The sequence below is a fragment of the Echeneis naucrates genome, chromosome 21 (genome assembly GCF_900963305.1).
Source record: "Echeneis naucrates chromosome 21, fEcheNa1.1, whole genome shotgun sequence".
NCBI classification, from domain to species: domain Eukaryota; kingdom Metazoa; phylum Chordata; class Actinopteri; order Carangiformes; family Echeneidae; genus Echeneis; species Echeneis naucrates.
In genome coordinates, this window is record NC_042531.1 from 19,449,473 (window position 1) to 19,476,233 (window position 26,761).

The 26,761-nt window shown below is 39.6% G+C and overlaps 2 protein-coding genes and 1 long non-coding RNA gene across 8 annotated transcripts in view; 1 reads left to right on the forward strand and 2 right to left on the reverse strand.

The window, feature by feature from the left end:
- Positions 1 to 1,454: 1,454 nt before the first annotated feature.
- LOC115062352 (uncharacterized) lies at positions 1,455 to 10,319 on the reverse strand. 2 transcript variants are annotated; one of them, XR_003842375.1, is made up of 7 exons: positions 10,256 to 10,319; positions 6,427 to 6,479; positions 3,736 to 3,871; positions 3,470 to 3,574; positions 2,962 to 3,189; positions 2,544 to 2,673; positions 1,455 to 1,827 (listed from the first exon to the last, which is right to left on the reverse strand). It is a non-coding gene; the product is annotated as an uncharacterized LOC115062352 (long non-coding RNA). The 2 variants fall into 2 exon arrangements; XR_003842376.1 differs by having other exon boundaries at positions 2,887 to 3,189.
- Positions 10,320 to 10,964: 645 nt separating this feature from the next.
- fkbp7 (FKBP prolyl isomerase 7) lies at positions 10,965 to 14,970 on the reverse strand. Its single transcript, XM_029530721.1, has 4 exons — positions 14,730 to 14,970; positions 14,070 to 14,221; positions 12,534 to 12,661; positions 10,965 to 11,597 (listed from the first exon to the last, which is right to left on the reverse strand). Exons 1-4 carry the CDS (start codon positions 14,945 to 14,947, stop codon positions 11,436 to 11,438), a joined length of 660 nt encoding a protein of 219 aa, XP_029386581.1. The 5' UTR covers positions 14,948 to 14,970; the 3' UTR covers positions 10,965 to 11,435.
- A 731-nt stretch (positions 14,971 to 15,701) lies between these two features.
- The window catches only part of glsb (glutaminase b), a 32,836-nt gene continuing 21,776 nt past the window's right edge, over positions 15,702 to 26,761 (forward strand). For 2 of the 5 annotated variants that reach the window (XM_029529782.1, XM_029529785.1), the window contains exons 1-6: positions 15,703 to 16,131; positions 21,923 to 22,019; positions 22,245 to 22,366; positions 22,927 to 23,056; positions 23,982 to 24,061; positions 24,529 to 24,692. In XM_029529782.1, the coding sequence (XP_029385642.1) occupies positions 15,824 to 16,131; positions 21,923 to 22,019; positions 22,245 to 22,366; positions 22,927 to 23,056; positions 23,982 to 24,061; positions 24,529 to 24,692 (901 nt within the window). In that variant the 5' untranslated portion in view covers positions 15,703 to 15,823. Of the gene's footprint in view, positions 16,132 to 21,922; positions 22,020 to 22,244; positions 22,367 to 22,926; positions 23,057 to 23,981; positions 24,062 to 24,528; positions 24,693 to 26,761 lie in introns of all 5 variants that reach the window. The other 3 variants (XR_003842334.1, XM_029529784.1, XM_029529783.1) reach the window with 2 other exon arrangements.

The following is a 26,761-nucleotide window of genomic DNA, read 5'->3' on the forward strand; positions in this document are numbered from 1 at the left end:
AATAAATAGAGACACATGCTAAAAAGCCAGTTTATGTAAATGTTCTATTCTTTTGGTTGAATTCCATCCAAGTGAGAATTTTACCACTGAACCACCAATGCTCATAAAATATGTTATCCTGGATCTGGTTTTCTTACTTTAGCGCATCTTTAGGTAATTAAGGAATTCAGCCTCTACATGCTTCATTTGGGTAATATTATCAGGAAGCACAGCGTCAGTTTTCATTGCTGCACAGATGACACCCAGTTGTACTTAGCAATGAAGCTAATCAGCTAGTCCGACTTCTGCCCTTGTGTGGGCATTTATTGTGCAGAGCCAACACAAAGACACAAAAATATCCCTTATACCCTTCCACTCTAATTGGTATAAATACTTTGTTAGTATATTAGTATAAATATTTCCTGATGCCATAGCTCATCGAGACTGTTGAGTTCCAGATAAGACTGACATCAGTTGTGTGCGCCACTGCTGATTCAAGATTCATGCTCTGTGCAGGACTGAGTTCCATAGCTGCTAAGAACTGCAGGCTGAAGAATCCTCACATGTTGCATAAGCACAAACATTAATACACACACAGCGTGATGTCAGCCATATGCTGTTGGATGGCGCCATCTCCATCACACCGTCCAATCTGCACGCTGCGCAGGACTGTTTGAAGTCACTGCTACACAGGCACCAAAGCAGGTCATCTGCTCTTCTCATGAGCACTTCTTCAGTTGATGCCGTCTAGCTCCCCAACCCGCTTGATGGTCTAACTTCCCAAATTTCTGCTGTGACGACTTGTCCTATTCCTCCCACTCATTTATCTATTCCTGTTAGTTCTCAAAACCTGGAAACTACACTTGCATAAGTTTTCACTGTCATGCAGGTGATACTCAGTTATTCGGTTGAAGCCAACCGAAACTAACCAGTTAATCAAGACTCCAGGCATATCTTACAGATACAAAGGCCTGGAAAGACCTGAAACTTTTTACTTCTGAACTCTGACAAAACTGAAGTTATTGTATTTGGCCACAAAGCATTATCTGATCATGTAACCGGTCTGGATGGCATTAATGTGGCCTCCATTTCCTGTTAGGAATCATGGAGTCATTTTTGTCATTTATCCACATTTGTCCCTCATATAAAACAAGTCTCTAGTACAGCATTCTTTCACCTACGCAATATTGCAAAGCTCAGAGACATCCTGGGTTAATTTCTGGTTCCTGGAGTCTGGAAACTGTTTTAATGCTGTTATGTGTTATCTGGTTCAACCATATAGGGTCAGGTTTGATATCTTCTCTACTCTCCCATTGCCACGACAATAACAGCACAGTAACCCGGACCTGTTAGACTTTCTAACTGTTAGACATAGAGTAGCTTCACACAGCAGCATTGCATATCTGAATATCTTGCCGCTGGGCAATGTTGGGATGTCTGACCTTATGCTATTTACATACTTTTGTACAGTTGATAATCATGCTGTTTAAACCTAATGAATCACATATTACATACATACATATATGTATGTATCTTTAACCGACTCTAGACCAATCAATTAGTGGAGAAAATTATGAACAGGTTTATTTAATGTGGAAAGACATGAAAAATAACAACAAGAACAATAAGGCAACATTGTGAAAAGATTAATCAGCAAAAAAAAAAGAACACTGCATAATTTTTTTTTTTTCTTAACTTGTCCCTAGGGTTAGGGTTGGTCCTCATTTAAAGTACTGGGACGTGTCCGGGAGTTTCCCCTGTCAGCTGCCAGGTTGAACCAGCGAATAACATGTCTGCTTATCTCCGCTTCTGTCACAGCACGGCCAATGTGGCTCTTTTTTACAGCATCTGAAATCACACAAAATTTCATGAACTCCCATTGCAGTAACCAGCAGTGGCACAACACCAAAACTTTGAAGTTGGTGCTTTGTGGGTAAGAGCAAAGTGGATTGACAACATCAACATGTTGCTCATATTAGATTATTCTTGTGTTGCAGTTGAAATCTGCAGGTTAGGAGATGTGTGTCGGCTCTTTTCAGCAACGCAAGCTGGCGTAGCAGCAGTGAATGAAAGCGGGCTGTTTGTTTGTAGCTTCAAACACTGTACACATTTATTTTTACATCTATAATACAATAGTGGTCTCCCATTTCCTCCCATCTCCTGTGCCCCGCATGTCTCCTTCTGTCACTGTCTTAGTCGTTATCTATCGCGATATCTTATATTGTTTCTACTGTATATGTACTGTACTGTATGAGTGCAGCCGAGCGAGCCACCCACAAGACCTCACCAGCTAGGATCAGGCAGTATGGTGGCACCCTTGCTATCTATATCTGATATCTAAAACAGATCGTCTTTTCTCTCTTAAATGCTTACATTTATCATGTTTATTATATAACGTTTGAACAGAGGGGATGTCCAGTTAGTAAACTATCACAACTTGGTTGACTGTTTCATGTCCTTTTTAAGGCTGAAAAAAGCTCAGATTCCATTCCAGAAAATGTAAAAAATAAAGTGATGGTGAAATGTAATGGGATGACAACAAAATGAAGAAAAACTGAACTCACCAGACTCTGCCTCTGACGTGAATTGGCAGGATCTTTGAGCCAGTCCTCAAATTCCTCCACTTCCTCCATCGAACCCAGTGGGAACTGGACGGGCTCAGCCATGTCTCCATCGGTGCCAGTCGGGTTGAGCCTGCTTGTCAGAAAATTGACTTTAGCTATCAGCTGGTCTTGCTGGTGTTTAATATATTCCAGCAGGCTCATGATGTGGACTTCAGCTGCTTTTAAAGAACATCAAAATATATAAATTAATTCCAGTTAGCTCAGAACAACTCCTTAAGACAGATTTCACTGTTACGTAGGCCAAAACAATCCATCTTTATTGTCCCCTGGGTAAATGGTGCACCTTGGAATTTTGGTTTGCTCTTTGGTGTGTTTCAGGTATTAGTCATCAGAGCAGGCAAATGTGTCTGAGCCACACCTTCCATCTCGCCAAGTGGGTCTGTACACCTGGTTAGTCGAGGGAGTTGCATCATCTATTTGTTGCCTGTTTTCTATCTGAGGAGGTGGTGGAGTGGGTGTAGGTGGTAGCACATGGCAAGGTGGCAGTGGGATACTCGGAGCTGTAGGTTTTTTGGCTGGACCCTTGGGTCTCTTTTTCGGAACCCCCTCCTCCTCACTGTCTTCGTCCTTGTCCCCAAAGAAATTACTACAAAGTTGGTTGGATAAATAAGCCCACATTAATATGACATGAATGTTTTTCTAGTGTTATTCTGTACTCTATTTAGTCTAATCAAAAAACAACCAACAATGTGTTAGACTCTGTGTCAATACTTTTCTGAATAAACACACATGTCAAGCTAGCCTTAGCAAGTAGCTTTGCTTGAGTTGTTGTTAAATTGGTCATAGCATAACACTGAAAGACACTGCTGTGAAACTAAAGGTCATAAAGTTCAGAAGAACATTTAGGAAAATATAGTGATACTTACATCGGCTTTAGCTTCCTTTTTGGTCGAATCTCCTCTTCCTCTTCAGATCAGAGGTCCGGCATGTAAGCGTCTTCTTTAAAAGCTGCCGTGCTTCAAAATATTGATCTAAAAATTGAATATGTCAGACATCACTTAAATTTCAAATTAACCACATAAAGAAAAAAGTTGCATACAACAGAATAGAGTTAAATTGATTTTATGTATTATCAAATATGTGCATATGTTGATATTTGCTTACAATAGCCATTTCTTATTAGAATACTTACCACATGATTTAATAACTCTCACATCAAACATTTGCCATTCAGGTCCTGGCTCCTCCAGATTTTTGACGGCCTGCTCCACTCTTTCATCACTTTTGTATTGTGGCCAACACTGCTACACTCTTCTTTAATAAAAGTTCTATTAAATGGAACATCATATATTGAGAAGGAAATAAAAAAAATCACCATCAATCATAAAAATATAACTTTCTTTTTCAAGAAGTGAGTATCTTTTAGTCACCATTGACAATTAGACACAATTTATAAAAAATACAGTCAATTGTCCAGTCCAGTTCACAAAGATTGTGTTTCTGGTGGTGCAGTCCGTCAGTCTCTGTCACAGTCTCTGACCCTTATTTTGTATGTACACCCATCCAGTCAAAACTTATGTTGTACTTCACTTTTAACACTTAAACACAAGAGCTACAACTAATACCATACAATTCTTATATAAATGTGATATCAATATACTGCCCAGCCCTACATGGAAGATCAAAAGCTAGTTACCCTAAACCTGAACAAATTAATGACCTGCATTGTGTCTCACCAAAACATGACACATCCCTAAACTGTATGAAATAGGGGAATGGCCACAAAACCTCTCCTGTGAGGCAAAACAGCACATTTTTGAGCAAGCTCTGAAACCTTAACACACTTGAGTGTATCAGATGTTTGGGAAATTGTATGAATGTTCAGCTAATCAGAGTTGAATGGATAAGTGAAGAACAAAGACTTAACTGCAAAGTCTTGGTATACTATATACACTCCATCACTGCATTCTACAATGGTAAGTATGCGGCAAATGCCATTTCCAATGACAAAAACATTATCCCCTGTTGAAACTTTAATAGTCCACTTGTCACAGGCCATTTCTTTGTACTGTGCTTTCACTGACATTCTACCTACAAGTGGCCCAACAAAATGCTGCTTTTTAAGGGAGGTATCATTCAAGTAAAAAAGGGAAAGTCTGGTTTTCTAACTAGCTTTTTCAGCTTGTGCAGGTAGCTTTCATATGGAAATGTAGAAAATGAGTAAAGGCAACCATGTTGTTGTACGTCATCTGCTAGAGGGACCAAACCATGTACATTATAAACAATTTGATCTCTGCCATATATTTCACCAAAGTGACTGACAAAAGATTTAAGCAAGGTGGCAGCAAACTGTGTATGACAGGATGGGCGAGGACTTACTAAAATTGCAATACCAGAGAAGAGTAGCATCAAGTTGTTGTACATATTTATGTCCAGAAAGGCACCCAGCATTACAGGTCCTGTATACAGGAGAAACTGTCTTAATTCTGTAGCCTTCCAACGATCTAATTCCCTCAGCGATCTGGGCTTGCAGGCAAACTCCACGGGAATATAGGAACGCATTTCTAAGAGTTTACCAGACATTCTTTCCACTATGTTTGCAGGTCTAACAACACCTAAACAAACCAAATGCATATAATCTAAAGGGAACTGTGAAACCATGCCAACACTGCTACCATGAAATGGATGTGGGCCCTCATGATGATGACACTCATCAACCATGTTCTCAAATAATTCATCTGTCCTTAAAGCATAGTCTGTACATGGATATGTCATGCGTCTGTTAATGTATTCTCCAGGGTGCACACATTTTTCACAGCCATTGTAAGAATTGTGATTCTTTGTGTTTTTAACAAAGGCTCTGGCTGGTGTCCTAGGTGAGTCCTAACATCCTTTGGAAGATTAGGATGGCAAATGCATAGTATGCCCAATAGTGCTGTCAAAGCAACCAAAGAAATGCCAAACTGTATGGCCCAGTTGGAAATGCTGTCAGTGAGTGAAAATCACTCAGGGAATTCATCATCACAATGTTCTGAATCTGTTCATCACTGTCACCAACCACAAAATCCTCACTAATGTCTGCATCCACTTCCATACCAACTTCCTCTTCACTAAAGATTACTCCAGCTACAATGTCAGAACAAGTGTCATTGTCTGTGCAAGGTATACTTCCTTCAAGAAACTATCCACTAACATCTCTGAGGTCCTGTTTTCCTGTCACTTCAAAGTCAGTAATCATCACTAATTTCTTTCAGTGTTTATCTACATCTACACAAGCCCTTTGTCTTAAGGTGGAGCTGAACATTGTTATCATTTATCATCATTATTCATTGTTATCTAAAAAGAAACATTCGGATATATGTTCGTAATTTTAGTTTAATAAAATATCATTTAACCATTTTGTATCAAATCCAACAAGTAACTTTATGCTAATAGTATTTATGCTGTGTATTAAATTATTGGTATACATGTACTGTAATCCGGCTTCTTCAAAGATATGATGAATCTCTTTAATCCATGGAGAATAATGTGAAATGGGGAAAACATAGAGATGGGTGAATTATGAAAGACTGGAGTGTTGTGGGCTGCACCTAACATTTTTTTTTTTAATAATTAATCTAATGATTCATTTTTTGATTAATCTAAGGATTATTTTTATATTATTCGATCAATGTAACATTATTTACACCCACCAAAAGTGACAGGCCTACTTAGACCCAAATAACTCCACTCCCGTCACTATAATTTTCACTCACATAATGAAAACTAAATGCAATCATGGAATTGAAATTATTTGGGCACCGTAAAAACTCTTAACACCCCCTCTTAACCCACTTTAAAAGTCAGTCAGCCAAATCAAGTTTAAAACAGCATTTAATCTTACCTTACTCAGACTGATGACCGGAGGACAAACAAAAACTGACAGATCTCTGGGACCTAGTCAGGACCACAAACCACAAACAATTACACTTCAAGAAATCCACAAAATCCCTGTAAAAATCTACTGTAAAATTAAACATGAACACAGCAGTAACAGCATTATGAGGAAACATTTAAGCGGGAACCTTAGGGCCTCTGCTATTGGAGGGAAACGTTGTTTACTAACATACATTTGATTGACAGGAGACGCTGCCTGCGCGTAGTAGGTGCGCAGTTTGACGGACCTTTAAATTAGCATCAGCACAGAGGGGAAAGGACACAAAACGTCCGATTAGCTGGACACGATGGATAAAATTGAACCCCTGGTTGTTGTTGTGCACATCTTCGGCTTTAAAAGGAGACCAAGCTTGTGGTTTTATTCAGTGTTTTAGTCGGGGTTTGATCGAAGAATGTTCGTACTTCACGACGATAGAAAACAATGACCGACTTTTTTGTTTTTGATGAGCAGGCTTGTTGAAAACTTTACTGGAATATAAATTCCATTTTCGCAGTTTGGTGTTGTTTCTATAACCGTAAACGGTTTTTTGGAGGTGAAAGAAATAGAGGAAAGATGGCGCACATACGTTTACATTCCCTTTGTTGTCGACGTGATGCCGCTTGTTGGCTTGGAGCCGTCTTCTGCTAACCGAGACATTCTCAGTAACTGTGATAAAACCGCAGCACCTAGAAACGTAAAATTTTTTGTGCATGCAGCTGAAAGTGTGTTGAAAACGTCTGCGTTGAAAGTTTCATTACACCTGCCTACTTTTGTTGTACGAAGAACGCGTTTCATGTGTACTAGTTTGGGACGCCGGTGTGTCAACCGATTTGGTTTCCCCCAAATTCCTGTTTCCCCTTTACGCTGATTTACTGCTGAGTCGTGCGTAGTTGCTAAGTTACCGTGCGTACTTAAAGAAGAAACAAATAGAAACACAGCTGGGTGTACGGAAAGCGAAATGGAAAAGCCACTGTGTAGGTTACTGGTATGTTATTTAGTATATAACAAAATAAATTGAGAATGCATTTGTTCGGCCATTCTTTGTCAATCTTTGTGTAAATGGATACCAGCTAGCATATCTGTGCGAGAGTAGCCTACGTTAAGTAAACCTCACTGCCGGATCACTTACACTAGTTAGTCGCTTCGAAATGGACTGCTAGCTAACTGGTTAGCATGCTCGACTGACGAACTGATGACATTATTTTTGACGTATAACGTTACTATTGCTTACCGTTCATTTGGAAACGGGCAGAGCGCCTGCGAATAACATATTTCTGCTCCTCGGAAACACCCACCGGATAGTGTCTGTATTTTTCATAATTCACGAACTCGTTGAACACAACTTTGTCAGTTTTACCATAAAGAACATACACTCACATGACAAACGCTCATCCTGGCCGCCCTTTGGGAAACTGGGTTGGGAATTAGTTTATGCCCTGGGTTGGTTCCAAGTAAGGGCATGATTTATACGAAAGTCAATGATCCATTCACTGCACACTTCAAAAAATTTTACACATTATCTGTTATCTCTTGCACGACATGCCCATAAAATAGGCTATAGGTCTACATAATTATCATTGATCGATCAACCTCGATTCCTGGCTAGGGTAGGTGATGTAGATGTACAATATAATGTTCTTCTGTATAATGTAATGTAACCCGTAATCTGTACGTGTTCCAGTTAAGAATATGGCCACGATGTATAATCCTCATCCTACCTGGATTATTTCTCCATAACGATCGGTTCATTCGTCATTATACATCGTGGCCATATTATTACCTGGAACACTCATTAGCTTGTAGCCAGAGTTTGGATGTCTTCTGTGGACATCACTTACAACAACACAGTCCAACTCCTCATCACAGAATACAGGTCTGTCTGTCTGCCTGCGCGCACACACACACACAAAACATTAACAACGAGTAACGTCCCGGTCCTTGTGTGTGTTGTTGTGTCTGAGTGGAGTACTTCTAAATTTGCGGTCAATCTTTGTGCAGAAATAAAGCCAACATGTTAAATAAATTCCTCTGTCCCCAATGTCACTTTCTCTGTTACCTGACTGCAACTGGAGCCCCTCTCCTCTCTGTCTCTTCCTTTCTGATGGAGCTACCAAACTCAGCTGTTTCTGTCAAAGATAACGTTTTGTGTCTGGCTTTAATACAAGCTAGGCTAATGGACGTTAGCATTCGAGCTGTCCAGTTAGCTTACGTTACAAGCTAACGACCCTGTTTCTTACCTTGCTCTACTTTCTCGTCCCAAATTCACCGTTACAACCTTTTTTTTTTTAAAAATTGTATAGAAAATTTCTCAACCCTTTATTTTCTTATTCTTCCTTATTTTCCTTTCTGATCACAGGACTGATGCTGACTGGACATTTTCCTACCGAACTTTAGACAACAGGCTAGCATAGCAACAGTAACCAATGGGGGCGGGGCTTAGCGAAGGAAGAAAACAAGTTAATATATTGAAATATTGCATAATCACTAAAATAGTTCATCTCAGAACAAGGTGACTTGTTCGCTTTACTGGTCTAGTCTGTGGACGCGTCCTGTCTCCGGTCTAGTCTCGGGTCCGTTCCCCGAGGGGGCCGTCACCTGGCTGGTCTGGTTCGGCCTAGGTCCTGGGGGGGGCGCCGTATCTGCCTTAGCCCAGTCCATTACTCGCAACCAACTAACTCCGTAGACACGTTCAGGTGCCCACACCGGGAATGGACCTTTACATACATACACATTATATACATTTGCATTCATATTCAACATTACATACATTTTGGGTTACAGTAAGTCATACAATCACCATTATATTACATTTACACCATTAACATTACTCATCACTTATCCCCGGGGTTATATTACATTATACATTTACATCACCTAGCCGGGAATCGAACCCCTCCCACCTAGGTGCGCTACTTCACCATTTCACATTTACGTCACCTGACCTAACCGTGGTGACGATGACGTACCACCCAGAGTGAGCTGCGATTGGCTCCAGCACCCCACGTGGTTTTACCCATGGTAAACTTGTGTTCAACGAGTTCGTGAATTATGAAAAATACAGACACTATCCGTTGGGTGTTTCCGAGGAGCAGAAATATGTCATTCGCAGGCGCTCAGCCCGTTTCCAAATGAACGGTAAGCAATAGTAACGTTATACGTCAAAAATAATGTCATCAGTTCGTCAGTCGAGCATGCTAACCAGTTAGCTAGCAAATGCACAAACAATGCATTCTCAATTTATTTTGTTATATACTAAATAACATACCAGTAACCTACACATTGGCTTGTTCCACTTCGCTTTCCGTACACCCAGCTGTGTTTCTTTTTGTGTTTCTTCCTTAAGTACGCACGGTAACTTAGCAACTACGCACGACTCAGCAGTAAATCAGCGTAAAGGGGAACAGGAACTTGGGGGGAACCAAATCGGTTGGCATACCGTCGTCCCAAACAATAGGGGGGGCTACATTAAGTTAATTCAATAATCGTCCTTCTTAGGACAGGATTAAAATCCCAAACCAAGGCAGGTAACTAATTTCTCCCCACCTCACAAAAAGAACTATCATCCAAATTGTAAAGTTAACTTTAGATAACTAGTTAACTTAAGAAGTTTAGCAATCACTGAGTTAAGCTAACGTTAATGCTAATGTGCTGTACCGTAGCCTGACATGCCCTAATTGCAAATGTCAGAAATAAAAACAGCAAAAACGAAACAATTGGTCTTGTCTTTCGTCAGTATTACTTTAACAGTAAGAAAAAATACATATTACATATATTTTTGAGTGTATAGTCTACTTACAGTGTTTCGCTTCCTCCGTAGTGTCTTGACCCGGCGTCAATGGGAGGACAAAACGTGCGTACGTAACGCGGATCCGCTCAGGCTCCGTATCGAGTCCGCCTTCTGACGGTGTTTGTTTCCCTGCAGTCAACCCGCAGCGGCTCTGCTGTGCGCTGACAGTCGTCTGTAATAGTGACGGTGTAACTTTTGAACTGTAAAATTAGACGTATCCACTTGGTGTCCGTACTGAGTCCGCTGTTTGACAGTGCACTGCCCGCATCCAAGCCGTATCCGGCGCGCATCCCCGAAACGGATGAGACTGTAAGGCGGATCCGCCCCGAAGTCAGGTGCTATCTGGGCACCAGGCCTGGAAATTGACACAACCACAACCTTCTTGCTGAGGCAACGGCACTAACCACTATATACTGCCTCCCTTATGATTTGGTGCTATCTAAATATATTTGATTTGATTTACTGTTGTTGTCCTCACTCTGTAATTTACTGACAGCTATTTAAATGTAAAAAATTATGAGAAAGACAGTGATGATGACAAATGATGACAAAACTTCTCACACAGTCTGTCCTCATTTCCACCTCAGCTGCAAGTTAAAACTCTTTACTTGTTCTCTTGGGCAAAAATGCAAAATCAACCAGAGGAAATTCTGATTTACATGTAGTTTTCAGATAAAATAGGGATTTGTATTTGTTCACTAAGAAACACAGATTAAACTTTTCAAATAAGAATTTATTGGTGTTTACAGAGAGGTTTTCACAGGTTGTGTAGATGCTATGGCTTCCACAGTTTAGTACTAATGTTGAAATTGATGACAGGTGGGTTGAGGACGTTGTGAATTTGAAATCCTAAAACTCTTTACATCGTTAGAAAAATTATTTCAACCAGCAAAACACAAGATTGAAAAATTGAGGGGGAAAGGATGATGTTTTGAACCAATAAGGACTGATTTCTAGAGCTGTTTACCCTATCGATAATGCTGCAAATATCATGACCCCTGCTGTCCCCATGCCCTGTGTGTGCAGGGGAAGGAAGCAGGAAACTATTGACATGGTGAAGTGAAGACTAAAAAATTAAAGCATGAAAGCAATCTGACTCACAATTCAATGAAAATGATAAACAGAAATTCAACAGGTAAGATTTTTCTATATCTAAGAATATAAACTAAGAAAAGACCAGGATCTGACACTAGAGCTCGTCATGTTCATAAATATTATACTCCTTTACACTGATCAATCCGTCCTTGTCATGGTCACTCTTGTAGAATATATCAGTTAAAATCTTCTCATAGAAAGGTTCATCACGTGGCTTCCCGGTTTTTTCATAGTCCAATTTCAAATATTCTTTCACCTGAAAATACATGAAAAACTATATTAGTCTCATATAATGTGATTTTACAACGCTTCTTCAATGACAGTCTCCTGCTGAGTTATTCAATCATACTTGATAAGTAAAACCAGTAGTGACAGCAGGAACAATTCAGCTATTACTAGAAAATGTTTGTTTAATGTTAATCATTTTAATTCTTCCACTTTGTCTTTTAGTATTAATGTCAAGCTTGTCCTTACAAGAAATATCAACAGGTTGACTTTCTTCTCATGCCAAATTTAGAAGAAACAGTATGATGGGAAACAAATTTTTTAGGGAACAATATTGCAAACTGTGCCAAGACCCAGAGCTGCTGTACAGAGCTGGTTTGTGGCAATTTCACTTAACATTTGACATTGTAAAATAAAGTAAAAATTACTTAATTTTTGAAATGTAGTTATTTACTTTCTTTCCAAGTTAGCTGATAAAGCTGATGTAACTCTGATGTCTGTATGTTTAATAGCTGTAGCCATGATGGCAGTTAGTTTACATTAGCATAACTTAGCACTCACTTTAGCAGTCATTTACTATTCAACAAATTCTCATTTATTTAATCTGCACATCACTGTTAATATTTCCTAAGGTCATTTTACCCTGTTCATACAACTTGGTGCCACCTGCTGACACTGACCTTTTGTGGGTAAGGGTTCCAATGACTCTGGAGCTGTCATAGCTATCTACTGGCTCGGCCTCTGATTAACACTGATATAAAAACCTAAGTAAATATGCAAAGAACTGTTCATCCCATCTCAATACTGTGACATATTTTTAAGCTTTGACTTGCTCATCCACGTTTAGCACCGCACTTAAGTTTGACACACTGACATTTTCAACATCTGTCTTCAGACAATTCATTTAAGTTTTGTGCTATCTGTCTGATCTACTGTGTGATACTAAATGGCATCTTATGTACATTACCTCAGCCTTTGTGAGCTTATTGTCTTTATCAAGGTCCATCTGTTTGAAGGCTTCAATACTGCGTGGTCCCCTGGACACAGAGTAAACCTCCACCTCAAAGATCACCGTAGCATTGGGCGGCACTGGATCTGTTTCAGATGGACAGGAGAACCAAAAAAAAAAAAAACATTAAGAATTTAAAAGACTAAATACAGTTACAATCCATCCAACAACTATGATGGGGTTCACCCTGGACAGGTCTCCAGTATGGAAGGTCTGAGAGTTGAAGACAAACAACCACTTCCACTCATTTACACCAACAGGGCATTTAGAGCCACCAGGTAACCTGGATATCTTTGTATTCTGGAAAGGAATAGGTTGACACACATACACACAACATATGACCAACAATCATGAATAAACCAGCATATGGACATTATATTGCATGAGTTATGTTTTACCATATTCTTGTACACTAATTTTTAATTTTAAACAAAACAGCTACTAACCACATACAGAACAGAAAAACTTCATACAGCTTAACTAAAGGGAAAGACAGAGCACCTGGCAATGAAAGCATGCATGATCAGCAAAACCATTTCTCCCAAAGACAAAAGGTGAAATTAAAGTAAAAGAGGCCAACCCGTTAAAAGCAGACTCCATCATATATGAAGAGGTTTGTAGGCCAGAGTAGTCCAAAGGTAGGAGACTTGCCAGCTGTTAGCTTTCTGAAAGGTGTCCATTGCATGCATGAAGGAGAGAAATGAAGAAGACACCCTTAAACCTCTATACATGCTAGAGTACATGCCATGGGCAGATGAGGAGCAGACACTGCAAGGGATGTGATGCCCTCTCAACTAAAATGCTGTAAAAAGAGAACAAGACAGCATGAAGGCAGTATAATACCGTTGGTTAACAGTTTAAAACACAGTATAAGTAGGGTGTGCTATTCTTAACTAATGAATCACAACAACGTACTGCTGCTTTCTTCTGATACCTTCTAGTCGAACACACATTGCTGTCAGAGATTGTCCATGTTAGGACCATGTTAAAAAACCTGCTTGAAACAAGAGCTCTATCACCAAACTCAGTTTACTTTATATGGAGAAAGTGAAAACACTTTGTGGTAAACTGTATAATGTCCTCTGGGGCTGTGGAACAACTTTCTAAAGCACAAGTCAACAACCTTGGTAATTTATAAAAGAAAGTCTCTGCTGCAATCTGAGTTTGAGGACGTTTATCACTCATAGAGAGAGTGCTTACTGAAAGGTTGCAATCTAGTTGCATTGTGGGAAATGTAAAATGAAGTCAATTTGGAGGTTGAGATTTTATTTCTGTCTCTGGCACATCATTTCTTTCTTTTTTTTACATCAGCTAGACTGAATGAAAGTTCAACTGAAAAGATATGGGCCTGATAACTTTATATATGTAGTTGCATGAATAAGTTACGGTATGAAGTTCATGAAAATCTGAAAATTGCACAATTCAGAAAAAGGTAAAATGCCGCTTTGCTTCTATCACTGTAAATATATTCCATTATATATTCTCTTTACTCACCTTTGCCTTTTTCTCCAAATGCCAGGGCAGGTGGAACAGTTATTTTCCGTTTCTCTCCAGGACACATATCCGTTATCCCTATATCAAGGCCCTTGATGGCCTGTCCAACACCCAGCACAAACCATTGAGGATGCCCAGCTTTGTCTGATCGACTGAAACAGAATTAATACAAAGAGAAACAACATTTGATCAGGCAGCCTCACATCAGTAAGGTCCACACTTGTGCTTGTGAATGAATCAGAACTCCATATCATATAGAGATTCTCATCCTTATCCTAAAGCAGGGTAACTACAATTCCAAGTGTTCAGGAACCCCACCGGTTTAACAGTAAGCTTAAGATGTGCAACCCGTGCAAATTTAGGTAGCACACCAGGCACGTTGCCAGACACTTTTTACCGGGGCACGTGAAAGAGAGTGAAAATAGGAATAATATGCATTCATGGTGGTATTGCTGTGCCCCCCTCAAAAGAAGCTGCAGGCCTAGCAACGCCCCTGTAGCACACTCACAAAGCTCTCAAGACAAAGCATACAAATGTTGGAGTGATCACTCCTGACAGCAGGATGCTACATAATTGAAGTGCAAAGTCAAATTTACAATTAGCTTTATTCATTCCAATTATTAACTGTAGGTGATTTATTTTTTCTTTCCAACCACCAACCTGCAGTAGAACTGGGAACCATCTTTGGCGAGGAAGCCATCGTAGTGAAGGTTTATCAGATCTCCTTTTTTACTCTTTGGGTTGCACTCCTCGGGTTTAAACAAAACCTCGATCTTGACCTGGTCCTCCAGCTCGTCTGCCGCGGCCCAAACACTCCGGGAGCTGAGTTGTGAGGAAACAAAGAGGCACAGTGTGCAGCTGATCAACTTCCACATCATGACGGCGTGTATTCGTGGCAACTGGTGAACAGCGAAGTTTGGACAGTAGGATGCGAAAAGACAACTGCGCTTTGTTCCCCGAGTTTGATCTGCCAGGCTTTTCTACTAGCTCCCCACGTCGTCGTGGATATAGTGATGAAGGTTAAGCGCTGCCTGACAGTCAAATTTAGGGCCGAATATTTCTTCTCTATGTACGATTCCTTTTCAGCCCCAATTTAGACTAATGGAGGTGGAAAATATGTAAAAAATGTGGAAATCTTAAATGCAACTTCCCTGAAGCTACAAACCCCTGTACAACAAAGTAGAAGTGGATCATTTAAAACCGCTTTTTTGGGCCTTTTTTTTTTTACCTGATAGTAGACATAGTATGATGGTGTTTTCACAGAAGAACTTTAGTTTTAAAAAATATTGTGACAGTTACATACGTTTCTTCACACCGAAATTTTTTTTACCAAACTATTTTTATTCACACCCCAAAAGTAATATTATTAATCATCATCACTAGTTGTTAATCTTTATTTATAAATGACGCAATCAAGTCAAAATTACATTGATATTAGGAAACAAGGTGTGATCGCAGGCGGAAATTTTTCTTTACTCAATCGTCCCACTACCTAAACTGTCGATGATTGACATAAGGGGAAGCCAATGGGAAGCTTGAAAGCGTAATAAATTATCTCTGGACATTGACGTCACTTCACTTCCACCAATCCGAGCGGAAGGAATGACAGCGCGTGTCTGTATTTGTTAGGCATCCTGTGTGAGTCATCCGCAGACAGTCACAGTCGTTACTGGCGTTGTTCAACACATCACGCTTCCTTCCAGCCTCACACTTGGAAAAAACGACGTTCTCTCTAATTGCCCGACAGGATTGAGATGTTACATTTTAGGTTTTCCACACTGCTGAAGGAGTTGTTTGAAACCGCCCTCAAGCGTCCATTGCCCGGCTCTAGGCAGAGGACCTGGTTGCCGACCGGCCACTGCTGCTTCGGCGCCGCCTCCGTTGATGCCCGAGCCGCGTCTACTCAACTGAGGGTCCTCCATGCCGCTGCGCACCGCCCGGCTCCCCGCACCGAGCCCCGCGCCGCACCGGTCCGCTCATACTGCGTGAAAACTGAAGGCGCGGTGGTGCTGGACGAGCAGGTGAAAAAGGATGGAAGCAGCAGAGAAGCAGCTAGCGACAAGTAGGTTTACGAATATTTCTCGGGGAATAAAGCGACTTATGAAATGACGAGTCATGACGCATACAGGCTCGAGCGGATATAAGGCTGTCCTTGATGGCGCCTCCAAAGCTTTAGTACAGTAATGTACCTGGTTCACTAACGGCCTCTGACAATACGCTTGCTTATTGACAAACTCGTACAAACCGACACATTCGTATGTAACAGAGCCCTCAGTGAACAGCAGCCAACGACCATGTGCTCTCTCTCAGCCTCCAGTGGCTCAGTGCCAGGGAGCCACTATAAATACAACTTCTCCAGATAACGACTTAACCCAGAGTTAATCGGGATCTAAGTTAGCCTACACTGTGGGGAGGACGGGGTGGCAGTACTCGATGGGAGCTGGAGGATAAGAGCTTCACCTTCAGGTGTTGGAAGCTAGAAGGTCAAATTAATGACAAATCCAACCACAACACATAACACCACAACTGTCAGAGTAGCATCAAACCTCTTACCGCTGTCTGATTTCTGTCACCTTGTTGGCCTGTAGGATTAATACTGCCATGAACTGAGTGGCTTTTATTGGTTTCTGCTGTTAACTCACACTCTCACTCAGTGAAGTGGCTGTAGGTCACAACTGGAGGGGAGACTGTTCTGTCATGTGCAGCCAAACAGTGGCCTGTAAGGAGCTGGAAAAAGACATATCCAGTCTTGTTTGAGTGTGGTTTCAAGCTGGTTAAGGTTACAGTAATAAATATAATATATATACTCATAAAAATTTAATCCCAATTTTTATTAATTCTTGGGAAACTTGAAGTACAAGCAACTTCTCTAGTTAGACGTGACCCCTAAACTGCCTTGTAATGAAACTGTATAAAGTCTTTGCTCTAAGGTATTTGCAGAGCTGTGCAGTTAAAGTGTATGGTGCTATCTCCATCCTATGCCATTACTATAAAGTTTTGTTCTGTTGGCTTTTTGTTTCAGTATTCCTTGATTTGCATGAAAGCACTGTTCCCATTCACCGTTCTTGGATTCCTTTGATCAGTATCAGCCAATTCACATTACGCTTGAGTCCATATATTTCCTCTTTTTGAGGCGTGTTTTATTGTCTCACTGCTGACAGAATCACTGGGATATTTCCTGACCTAGATATGAGGGGAAACAGGGATGAGTTGGTGTCATCATGAAGGTGTTGCATTTGCCCATGTAAATGCAGAGACTGCTTTCACATAGGCAGAACGCTCTCTGGGTCAGTTGCTTTCCAGCTTTCCAGCTTTCCAACAACCATTGGAAAGCCGAAAGGACTCTCCCCAAAATGTGAAGTTGTGTTATTTTTGTCATGAGTCCTGCTTTTCTTTTCTTTTCTTTTCTTTTTTTTTTTTCCTTCCCTTCCCCCTCTCTTTCGGGACCGTTTCCAAAAACAAAATTTCCAGCAGTTATACCGACTGCAAGTCAATGTTACTTTGAGTAAGTACCATTTGACAAAAATGCAGTGGGGAAAAAAAGAGAAACAAGGTATCAAAGACACACAAAGTTCCTGAAATTAATGCAGAAGAAGGCATGCCGAAAGTTAAGTTCCTCCTATAGACGATGGCTGTCAGCAGGAATGTTGCTTATGTCTGGTCTTGTCATACAGCGTAGCTTATAATATATCAGAGAATGTCATTGCAAGACTCCATCACACGGGGCGGGTGCCATATTCAGAGCAAGTCAAGCAAAAGTGTTTTGACCAGAGCTGAGTTTCAATATGCTCACATGCTTGGGATGACACTGTGCTTGTAAAAATAACTGCTCTCGATACTTTGTATCAGTCCTGCGATTAATTTAATTGAATGCATAGGAAGTGTATGGATAGATGTGGGGATGTTGTGTCTCACTGATAATTCACAAGATAAACCACGGAAAGAAATAGACTACAAGTCGGCAGTCTCTGAATTAATGAAGATTAATTTAAATCTCTGCCATGTTGTACTCCTGAGCCCTATAAATGAAGCTGTTTCCTAGTATAACTGACAAAACACTGTACCGAAATGCTGTTGTTTCAAGGTCTCACTGATATGTTGACCAGGAAGAGCTTCTTTGACCTGCAGCCATTTACCACATGCAATTCAACGGATCATTGACAGGTCTGATAGCAGAGGTGGGCAGGATTAGTACATCAGAAACAGACAAATGGCTGCTGTGTTACACATGACAAAAACAAATTGGTGTTAAGCTCTTATGCACTACGTATTGACACAAAGGCCGGTGTCAGATAACAGCTATGGCCTTGCTGAGAATATAACCATTCTCTTTGGCAACAGAGTTGAAAGTTAGAGCCAGGTTTTTTTCACTGTGCTGCTCAGACTTTCAGTCCATGCTCTCTGCCTTACACGTCCTTTAATGCATAGTAAACTTATCATTTATTACACTTGTGACCTCTGGCATATATGCTCATTTATGTTCAAGTGTATTGAGATTTTAAGCAGCATTTTACAACAAATGGGCCACTGGCATGTGAACAATAAATGGATGTGGTATATAAGTAATAAAAATACTGGCCAATAACACTGCTGTGATCCCACAGAACTGTAACTCTAGAGCAAAAACAGTCTTTTAGTACAAAGCTCAGGCTTCACCTTATATCCAGGAAACTCTTAAGTGCTGTTCCTATATCAATGATCAGTCACTCAGAGTAAAATGGACTCGGCCATCTGCTGATGAAAAGAAAGAGACACTTTAATTTATAAATATATAGAAACTCAGTGCCTTTAGGTAACATTCACACCTGAGACAAACAGATGAACCACATGATTATATGGATATGTATCAATTCATCCTTCCGCTCCATCATGATGCACTGAGATACTTGTTAAGCATCAGTGACAGATGAAATTGATTTGCAGCATTAATCACTATTACTCTTGGGACAACATTCTTTTTTTATGTTTGTTTGCACTGAGATTTTGTGTAATGCTGATTGTGTGGCAAAGGTCACCTAACATTTCTGGAAAATGAGTCACTGGAGTTGACTGCAGATTAAACTGTGCCTGCTTGTCTGTAGAATCCATTGCTGCATAACTTGTAGAAATGAACGAAGTACTGAAAAACACAAAAGAAATTAAATAAACAATCAAAAACAACTAATAAAGCTTGAGAATACTGCTACATCTACTGCCATGGTCATCAGCATAGTAAAGCAAAGAAAATTTTTTAAATGAGCTATTTGATAAGTGCCCCTGGAATAACCCAAATAGCTTCCAATTTACACTTATATTTTCTACAGTGGTTTCACAAAGTGCTGTTATGTGGCCCTCTCACATTTTGGATTAGAAAGTGCACATTCAACAAACACTTCCCCAGCTACTGAGAGCATGGCAGTGGTTAATGAGCACCCACAAACACTGCAATAGTGTCTTATCCCACCAACAAGAAGCACTCCCATGGTTGCTCACATAGATTGGTAAAACTTTTTCTCAGTAATGATGGATTTTTATTTTTATTTTTTTTAAGAAATGCTTGATTTAACCTGCTCATCAACTTGTCACAATACGTATGCACACCTGCTGCCTTGTGATGCTATGGGTCACTTGTTGCTTGCATGGAAGTGGCGCTTCAATGATGCCCAGCCGATAACAGAATCGGATTAGACATGCCTGACAGATCACATTTTAGTCAATCTTGGTGTGTGTACAGTTACCTTGGTTGTTTCTGGAGTGTTTATTCTGTGAGGAACAGAGGATCTGCCAGTAGGAGAGGGAGTAAAGGTGGAGAAGAGATTGAAAATGTGGATGTGACCCTCTCCTAAGGTTAGACCAGAAACATCGACACCAGACACAAATCTGTACAATGTCAAGCTTCAGCTGGATAAAATTAATGTGGTGAATTTCGTTGGTTATTTTGGATTATATTGTTCCTTCTTCATTGTGTTAGAAATGCTTATCTTAGCTTTAGAAACAGGATGTTGGGCTGTGTCTTTAAAATTTGTATATGAACGACCTGAAGAGTGTGAACTAAAATCTCCCAGCTGGTTATAGGGTGGAAAAGGACTTTGATATCATGGTACAAATGTTTTTGCTGTTTTGTTATACCCACAAAAGCAACAGGAGGCCACTTGTTAAGATGCACCATTTCCCAAAAACAGCATGTTTCTCAACATATACCGCTTGTTCTGCTCGTGAGATCTTTCAACTGCGAGGGTCTTGAAAATCCAGCTCCAAATACTCTTTACGCCATTCTGGGCTGGGTTTGCTATACTGCGGATCATACTGCTGTATCATGGCCAGTGTGAACAAGCCACAGTGTTGGCTTTATTAATCTAAGAGCCACATCAGACTGAGCAGTGTAAAGACAAGAGAATTTGTGGAATTTCAACTGGGTCTAACACTGCTCCAGACACCACCACCATAATGTGTGAGTGGACACGTACTTTGTGTTTAACACAATCAAAATATGAGCACTACATGACTAGTTATCATACACCAGTCTGTAGTCACTGTTTATGGTATTTAATTGAAATGATTTAGTTTTTAAAATGAGTTTGTCTATTTGCCTCTTGATTTATTTATTTATTTATTTATTTTTTTTTTTTCAAAAGCTGTTTAAACTGCTTTTACACCCCAATTTGAAAAGCAACTGAATCATGGAGTTGCATCAAATGAAGGCAAAAATTAGTTTTTTGTGCCCAAAGTAATGGTGTTTTTCCGGTGAACAAAGAGAGTAGCAGCACCCAAAGGTTGCTACACCTCCATTCCTGCTACATTTCGCTGGTGGACATTGAAATGTTAGCTGAAAACTGCATTTGAACTTTTTGTGTTTTGCTCATGATGGAGAAGAGTATAAACTGACACCCCTCTGTCATTAACATTAAGCAAATTACAACTATCTCCTACACAGTGTTCCATAGTTGTCATGCAGACTGTCAATGAAGGGCAGTTGTGTCTTCAGATTGTGAAACTTAAAAAAAAAATTCTCACAGTACATGATTATTGTTTAACCAGTGTAAGTTGATTTACATCAGTTTGGTTTGAGTCAGTTTCAGTGGCCTTGACAGTTCTAATATGATTCTTTTAGCTTGCACACTGTTCAGCTGTCTCACAGATGATGACTTTTTGTAGTACAGTATGACTGTGAACAGGTTTAGTGTTGTGTCACCAGTAGCATCAGCCCCATCATGATCCCCTGATTTTAAACTGTGAACAATACCAGCCATCAGGGATTAGAGAGAACTGCCAAAAACCGTCAAGTGATTGAACTTGTTTATGCATAAACTAGTTTATTATTATTATTATTATTATTATTATTATTATTATTATTATTATTATTATTATTATTATTTATTTTTTATATATATAGAGATATATATTTTTTATTTAATTTTTTTAACAGTTATTATTATGTTTATATATGTTTATATTATTAATAATTAATGATGACGATAATAATAATCTCGCTCTCACACACATAAACCTCAGGCTTACATTTGTATTACATATTACTAGTAAATGTGATAAGACTGTATCAGCAGCTACAGATAAAGCTTCTGTTTATACTGGCAGGTCAGGTGGGAATAGGCTTAATAGTGGTTCGTGCTAAAGGGCAATCCTGCTGAATGCCAGCCATGCATCTGTTGTTCCGGCATGGAATCATATTCTTTTACACAATATTAATGACTGTTGCATTTTCTCCCATTTTGTTGCTAAGCCAGTGTAGTTCACAAACAACTACTTAAATAAAAATAATAGTATAGTAGTTAAATACAAAGCCATGATAGCAGAGGTTATCTCTTTGAGGACTGCGCCTTCCTTTCTTTTCATCTACCTCCTCTCTAACCTAGAAGAAGAAATGCAGGCATCCTCCCCAGTCTTGAGGATTTACTCTTCTACACAGTCGCTGAAGGTCAAGAGACAATTCCTGCTCATAAATTTCTCACAGTAAGTCCTTTGGATTATGTTCATATTGACAGTTTGTGCAAACTTTACAGCAACAAGAATATTGTCTTTTGTCTTAATGATGACATAGCATTGATCCACACAAGCATGAAATAAAGATACATTTATCTATGTATTTGTGTTAATTTCATTCAGATTTCTTCTTATATTTATTCCAAAATAGTATGTGTAATGACATCCTTCAATTTTTTTGTTATATTATTTTAGGCACTTAAAGCCACAGGGCTTCGCACAGGAGACCCTAGGCTGAAGGACTGCATGGAAACGCTCAAAGAAACTCTGAAGAAAACATCAGATGGTGTAACACTGGACAGACACCTGTTTAAGAGGTGAGTCTTGTCTCCCCTTGTCTTATTTGAGTTTTTGATCCCACCTGTATTGTCCACTGTACACACCTGGTAGCCATTTCTGAAAATCCCATCTCCAAAATATGTGTGCTCACATCTGCTTGGAGTATATTATGCAGTTTGATGACCATATTTTTAAAAAGCAAATTCACATACTTGCAGAAATTTGCATATTGCATAAATGCAAAAAAGAAAAATATACATCAAATGGCATTTGGACTGCAACTCTGTGTGACCTGTGCATTTTCAGTTCAAGAAACAATGAGTGCTTTCTGTTCTTCAGTGAAGTATCAATACATTGATGTAGGATGGATTTCATCTACTTACCATAACATCAGACCTGACATTCCAGATCACAACACATTGTTTAAAAAAAAAAAAAAAAAAAAAAAAAGCTGACTATCAATATGTGATAATCAAGCTTCTTCACCAGTCATCTCTGTTAAGACTCACTGAAGTTTGTCAGACTTCGATGACAAACTTTAAGTGCATGCATTCTCGATGTTTTAGCATGCTGTCTGTCTATGGTTTTTGTTTGTCAGGTGTGTCCAGAGCAGCATTGTCCTGCTCACTCAAGCCTTCCGCAAGAAGTTCGTCATCCCAGACTTCCAGTCCTTCACCTCCCATATTGATGAGCTGTATGAGAATGCCAAAAATCTCTCTGGAGGACAGGTGTGCCCTCAGATCAGATCCTTTTTGTTTTTATCTCACTGCATCACTACTATTATTTAGGCCATGCAGGTTCATTACTATCTGTCTGGTGTAAACGATATAGATCACTTAACTAGGATGGCCAACTGAGTAAAAAGTGCCCTAGTTTTCCTTGCTGTTGACACCAGATTTTGGCTTAATTTCAGACTTTTTAATAGCACAGGCAGAAAAATCATGGCAATCATATTAGTACAGGAACTTCATTATGGGAGGGTCTTATAGCCCGAAAATCCATGGCATCAATTCTCTTTAGTCATGATTTTTCTGCCTGTGCTATTTCATATTGTAGTGTAATGTGTAGCAACTCTGTGTGCACTGGACGCAGAATATGGTAGTTAAACCCATCCGAGGACCAGAGAAGTGTTTGTGGTCCTTTCCGGAGCAGACATTTTGACTTGTAAAACCAGATGCTGCAGTTTATTGAAGTGACCCAGTTCGTGAGAACTGGTGTTTTTCATTCACTAACTAACGCTTAATGGAGTCATCATCAATGTTAATATTTACAAGTGTGATTTTCCCTGCTTTGAAAGGTCAAAGGTCAAGGTTGTTGCCGGTAAAAAGGTTGTATTGGTGAATGAGTAAACTGACCCCCACCACCACCACCACACAAAGTCAGCTGATTTAGAAATTGTTTGTGTGTAAATTACTGTATGCTAAAATATCTCCATCATTGTACTCTTCAGCAAACAGAAGTAAATGGAGCACTTTATCCTTCAGTGGCTCCTGTCAGTATTTGCTGGTAGCTTTTTCCACTTTGACCACTGCTAATCTCCTTATTCTGTGCTATGCTGGTGTCACCTTTCAACTGAAAAATGAGCAGCGGCAGACGTCAGAGGAGTAAGGTGAACCGCTGCTTTTCTTTTAACTCCCCCTCCCTCTCTTTTAGGTTGCGGACTACATTCCTCAACTTGCCAAATTCAGTCCCGATCTGTGGGCTGTTTCTCTGTGCACTGTCGATGGGCAGAGGTGAGACATTTTTGTCTGTCAGAGCAGCCAGATTTTACATTACATTCTAAGCTGTTCAAACATTTTTGTGATAAGTAATGTATTATTAAACAGGACTACATATTGAAAAAACTGTGATTTTATTTATTTATTTTACATTGATTATTGCTTTAAAATGCTTGGCCAAAATAAGCAATATTGAGAATTTGGAGCCTTTGTTGATGAATGCAAACACAATGCATATACTGTGTCCAAAAAGACTGTTTTGGAAGTTTGTTTTTTTATTTTCCTAGAATATGTCTCCTTGTATTCTGTGGGTCCTCCTCATTAGTGGTTACTTTTATGATGTCTCCAGTTCCTAAAACTTTGTTTAGGAACTGGAGGGAACTAGCTCCTTGTTCTTATTTTGTTGTTTATCATCTCTGACATTGCTGCTGGTTCAATCGCTCAGTTAACTTATCTTCTTGATTTTTTTTTTTTTTTTGCAGACACACAGTAGGGGACACCAAGGTTCCTTTTTGTCTGCAGTCTTGTGTGAAGCCTCTGAAATATGCTGTCGCTGTGCATGACCATGGGACAGAGTATGTGCACAGCTTCATTGGGAAGGAGCCCAGTGGCCTGCGGTTTAATAAGCTGTTTCTGAATGAAGATGGTGAGACTTGAGCCTTTCATTTGTCTTTCTCTTTACTTCTTCCTTCTGTCATTCACATGTCAGTAGCAGATCTGATGAGACCTGATAGAGACATGGTTTCCAAGTCACTGTATGCTGTTTTTCACAATAATATTGTTAGATTTAAATCAATAAAGAGACTTTTGCTGATGCAAATGTGTCTAGTTTATGAAAAAGGGAGGGTTTGTTTTTGCTTTTACAGTTTTTTTCCACAAATATCTAGACTTTTTCCCATGATCCTTAGGACAACAGACAACACTTAAGCATTAGTGAGAAGCTGAGAGCTGTGAGTTGCCAAGTGCATGAGTCAGATGCTGACACTGGAGGAATTTGTGGAAAGTTTTTCTTTTTCACTGACTTGTGAAACTAAATGTGGCACATGTATGTTTTGAATAGTAATCATATATATTCATGGGATATTTTGGTATGACCCTAACTCACAATTAGCAGGTTCAAAATTGCTGTTGATTTTTCAGAGGAAATCCCCAGATTGGTTATGAAATTGCAGCCATCTTGTGATCACAGCCTGTGTGGAAGTGTTACTGTTGAGTAAGCTGGGACAGCCCCATTGCTGTTCTGGTGCTTAAGGCGATCACATACCAGAAGGAGCTGTAGGTGATGTAAGAAGTTCACTTGACCTTCTTATAGTTATAAGAGAGAGAAAGGCTTTCTCTATTATTATCTTGGCTATTTATTTATTTTACTCTCTTCTTTGTCTGTATCTCAACTCAGAATGAGCCAGAGGTGGTACCCCCTGATCATATGTGTACTATACCTTGAACACTTTACAAGCAACATATTTCTGGGGTTCCAGGGGAGCTTGAGTTATTTCCGCAGACATTAATATAATAAATAACTAAAAAACATGGGGAATGTCACCTTTGGAATTTTTCAATATCATGACATTTTAAAGACTGAAAGTTAATTTGAAAATATAATTGACAGGATCAATATAAATGATTACTTTATTAAAAAAAAAAAAAAAAAAGATGATGGCACATTTTAATTTTTTCATTATTATTATTTATTTATTTATTTTTTTTTTTTAATCTGTACCAGCTCATTGTCTTTCCAGTTGCTCTCTGTTTTTACATTTTCTAAAGTGGGTTAGGGTTAGAAAAGTAATGTTTGTTTGTGTTTTTCTTTTTATATTGTGACATATCGCTGTCCTTGTCAAGCAATATTTAAAAAACTCATTATTCCTAGTCTGGAATTTTTGTAGTTTTGATAGCAGAAGAGAAAGGTATGTCAAAATCGAGGATACATTTGCTATCTGGTAACTGCTCCTGACAACTGTATACCGTTTGACTCATCCTCCACTCGATCACATTCATTCATTCACCTTCTACCATTTATCCATTTGTGGATCGCGGGGTTGTTGGAGCCAATCCCAGCTCACATTGGGTGAGGGCAGGGTACACCTTGGAGAGACCATCAGTCCATTACAGGACCAACATACAGAGACAAAGACAAACAACCACTCACACAGACCTATGGACAATGCAGAGTCACCAATTAACTTAAACATGCATGTTTTTAGACAGTGGCAGGAAACCAACGCAGGCACAGAGAGAACATGCAAACTCTGCACAGAAAGGCCCCAGGCCCAGGAACCAGACCCTCGACCTTTTTGTTGTGGGACAACAGCACTAACTACTATGTCGCCGTCCTGCCTCACTCCATTACAATCAATGTTAATTAAGAAAACTTTTAATTTAATAAAATTATTGCATGATAAAGAAATTTTTAATTAATTGCAGTAACTTTTAGAATTTTACTTGAAACACAAATTTTGCTGTTTTTCAGCAGCCAGAAAATATCACAGCACCATGCATGATGCTTTCCCCACATCGGAACAAGCACATTATCAATGGAGAACCATGCCCCCACATCAGCCTAATGCTGCAGTTGAAATATGTTAGAATATGTTGATTTCCATGAAGACACCAGTCAGCGTTTTGAGAGCTGGTGATATTTAACATTTGATTGCTTTCAGTGTGGAGTTAGCCTGTTCTCTTTGTGTATGCATGAGATTACTCCGGGTACTCCGG

Excerpts from the sequence above, each read along its gene's own strand:
- fkbp7 (XM_029530721.1), bottom strand. The coding sequence starts at position 14,947 with ATGATGTGGAAGTTGATCAGCTGCACACTGTGCCTCTTTGTTTCCTCA. Across the intron at positions 12,662-14,069 it reads ATTTGGAGAAAAAGGCAAAG|ATCCAGTGCCGCCCAATGCT; the intron begins GTGAGTAAAGAG and ends CATCTGAAACAG. Across the intron at positions 11,598-12,533 it reads ATAAGCTCACAAAGGCTGAG|GTGAAAGAATATTTGAAATT; the intron begins GTAATGTACATA and ends ATGTATTTTCAG.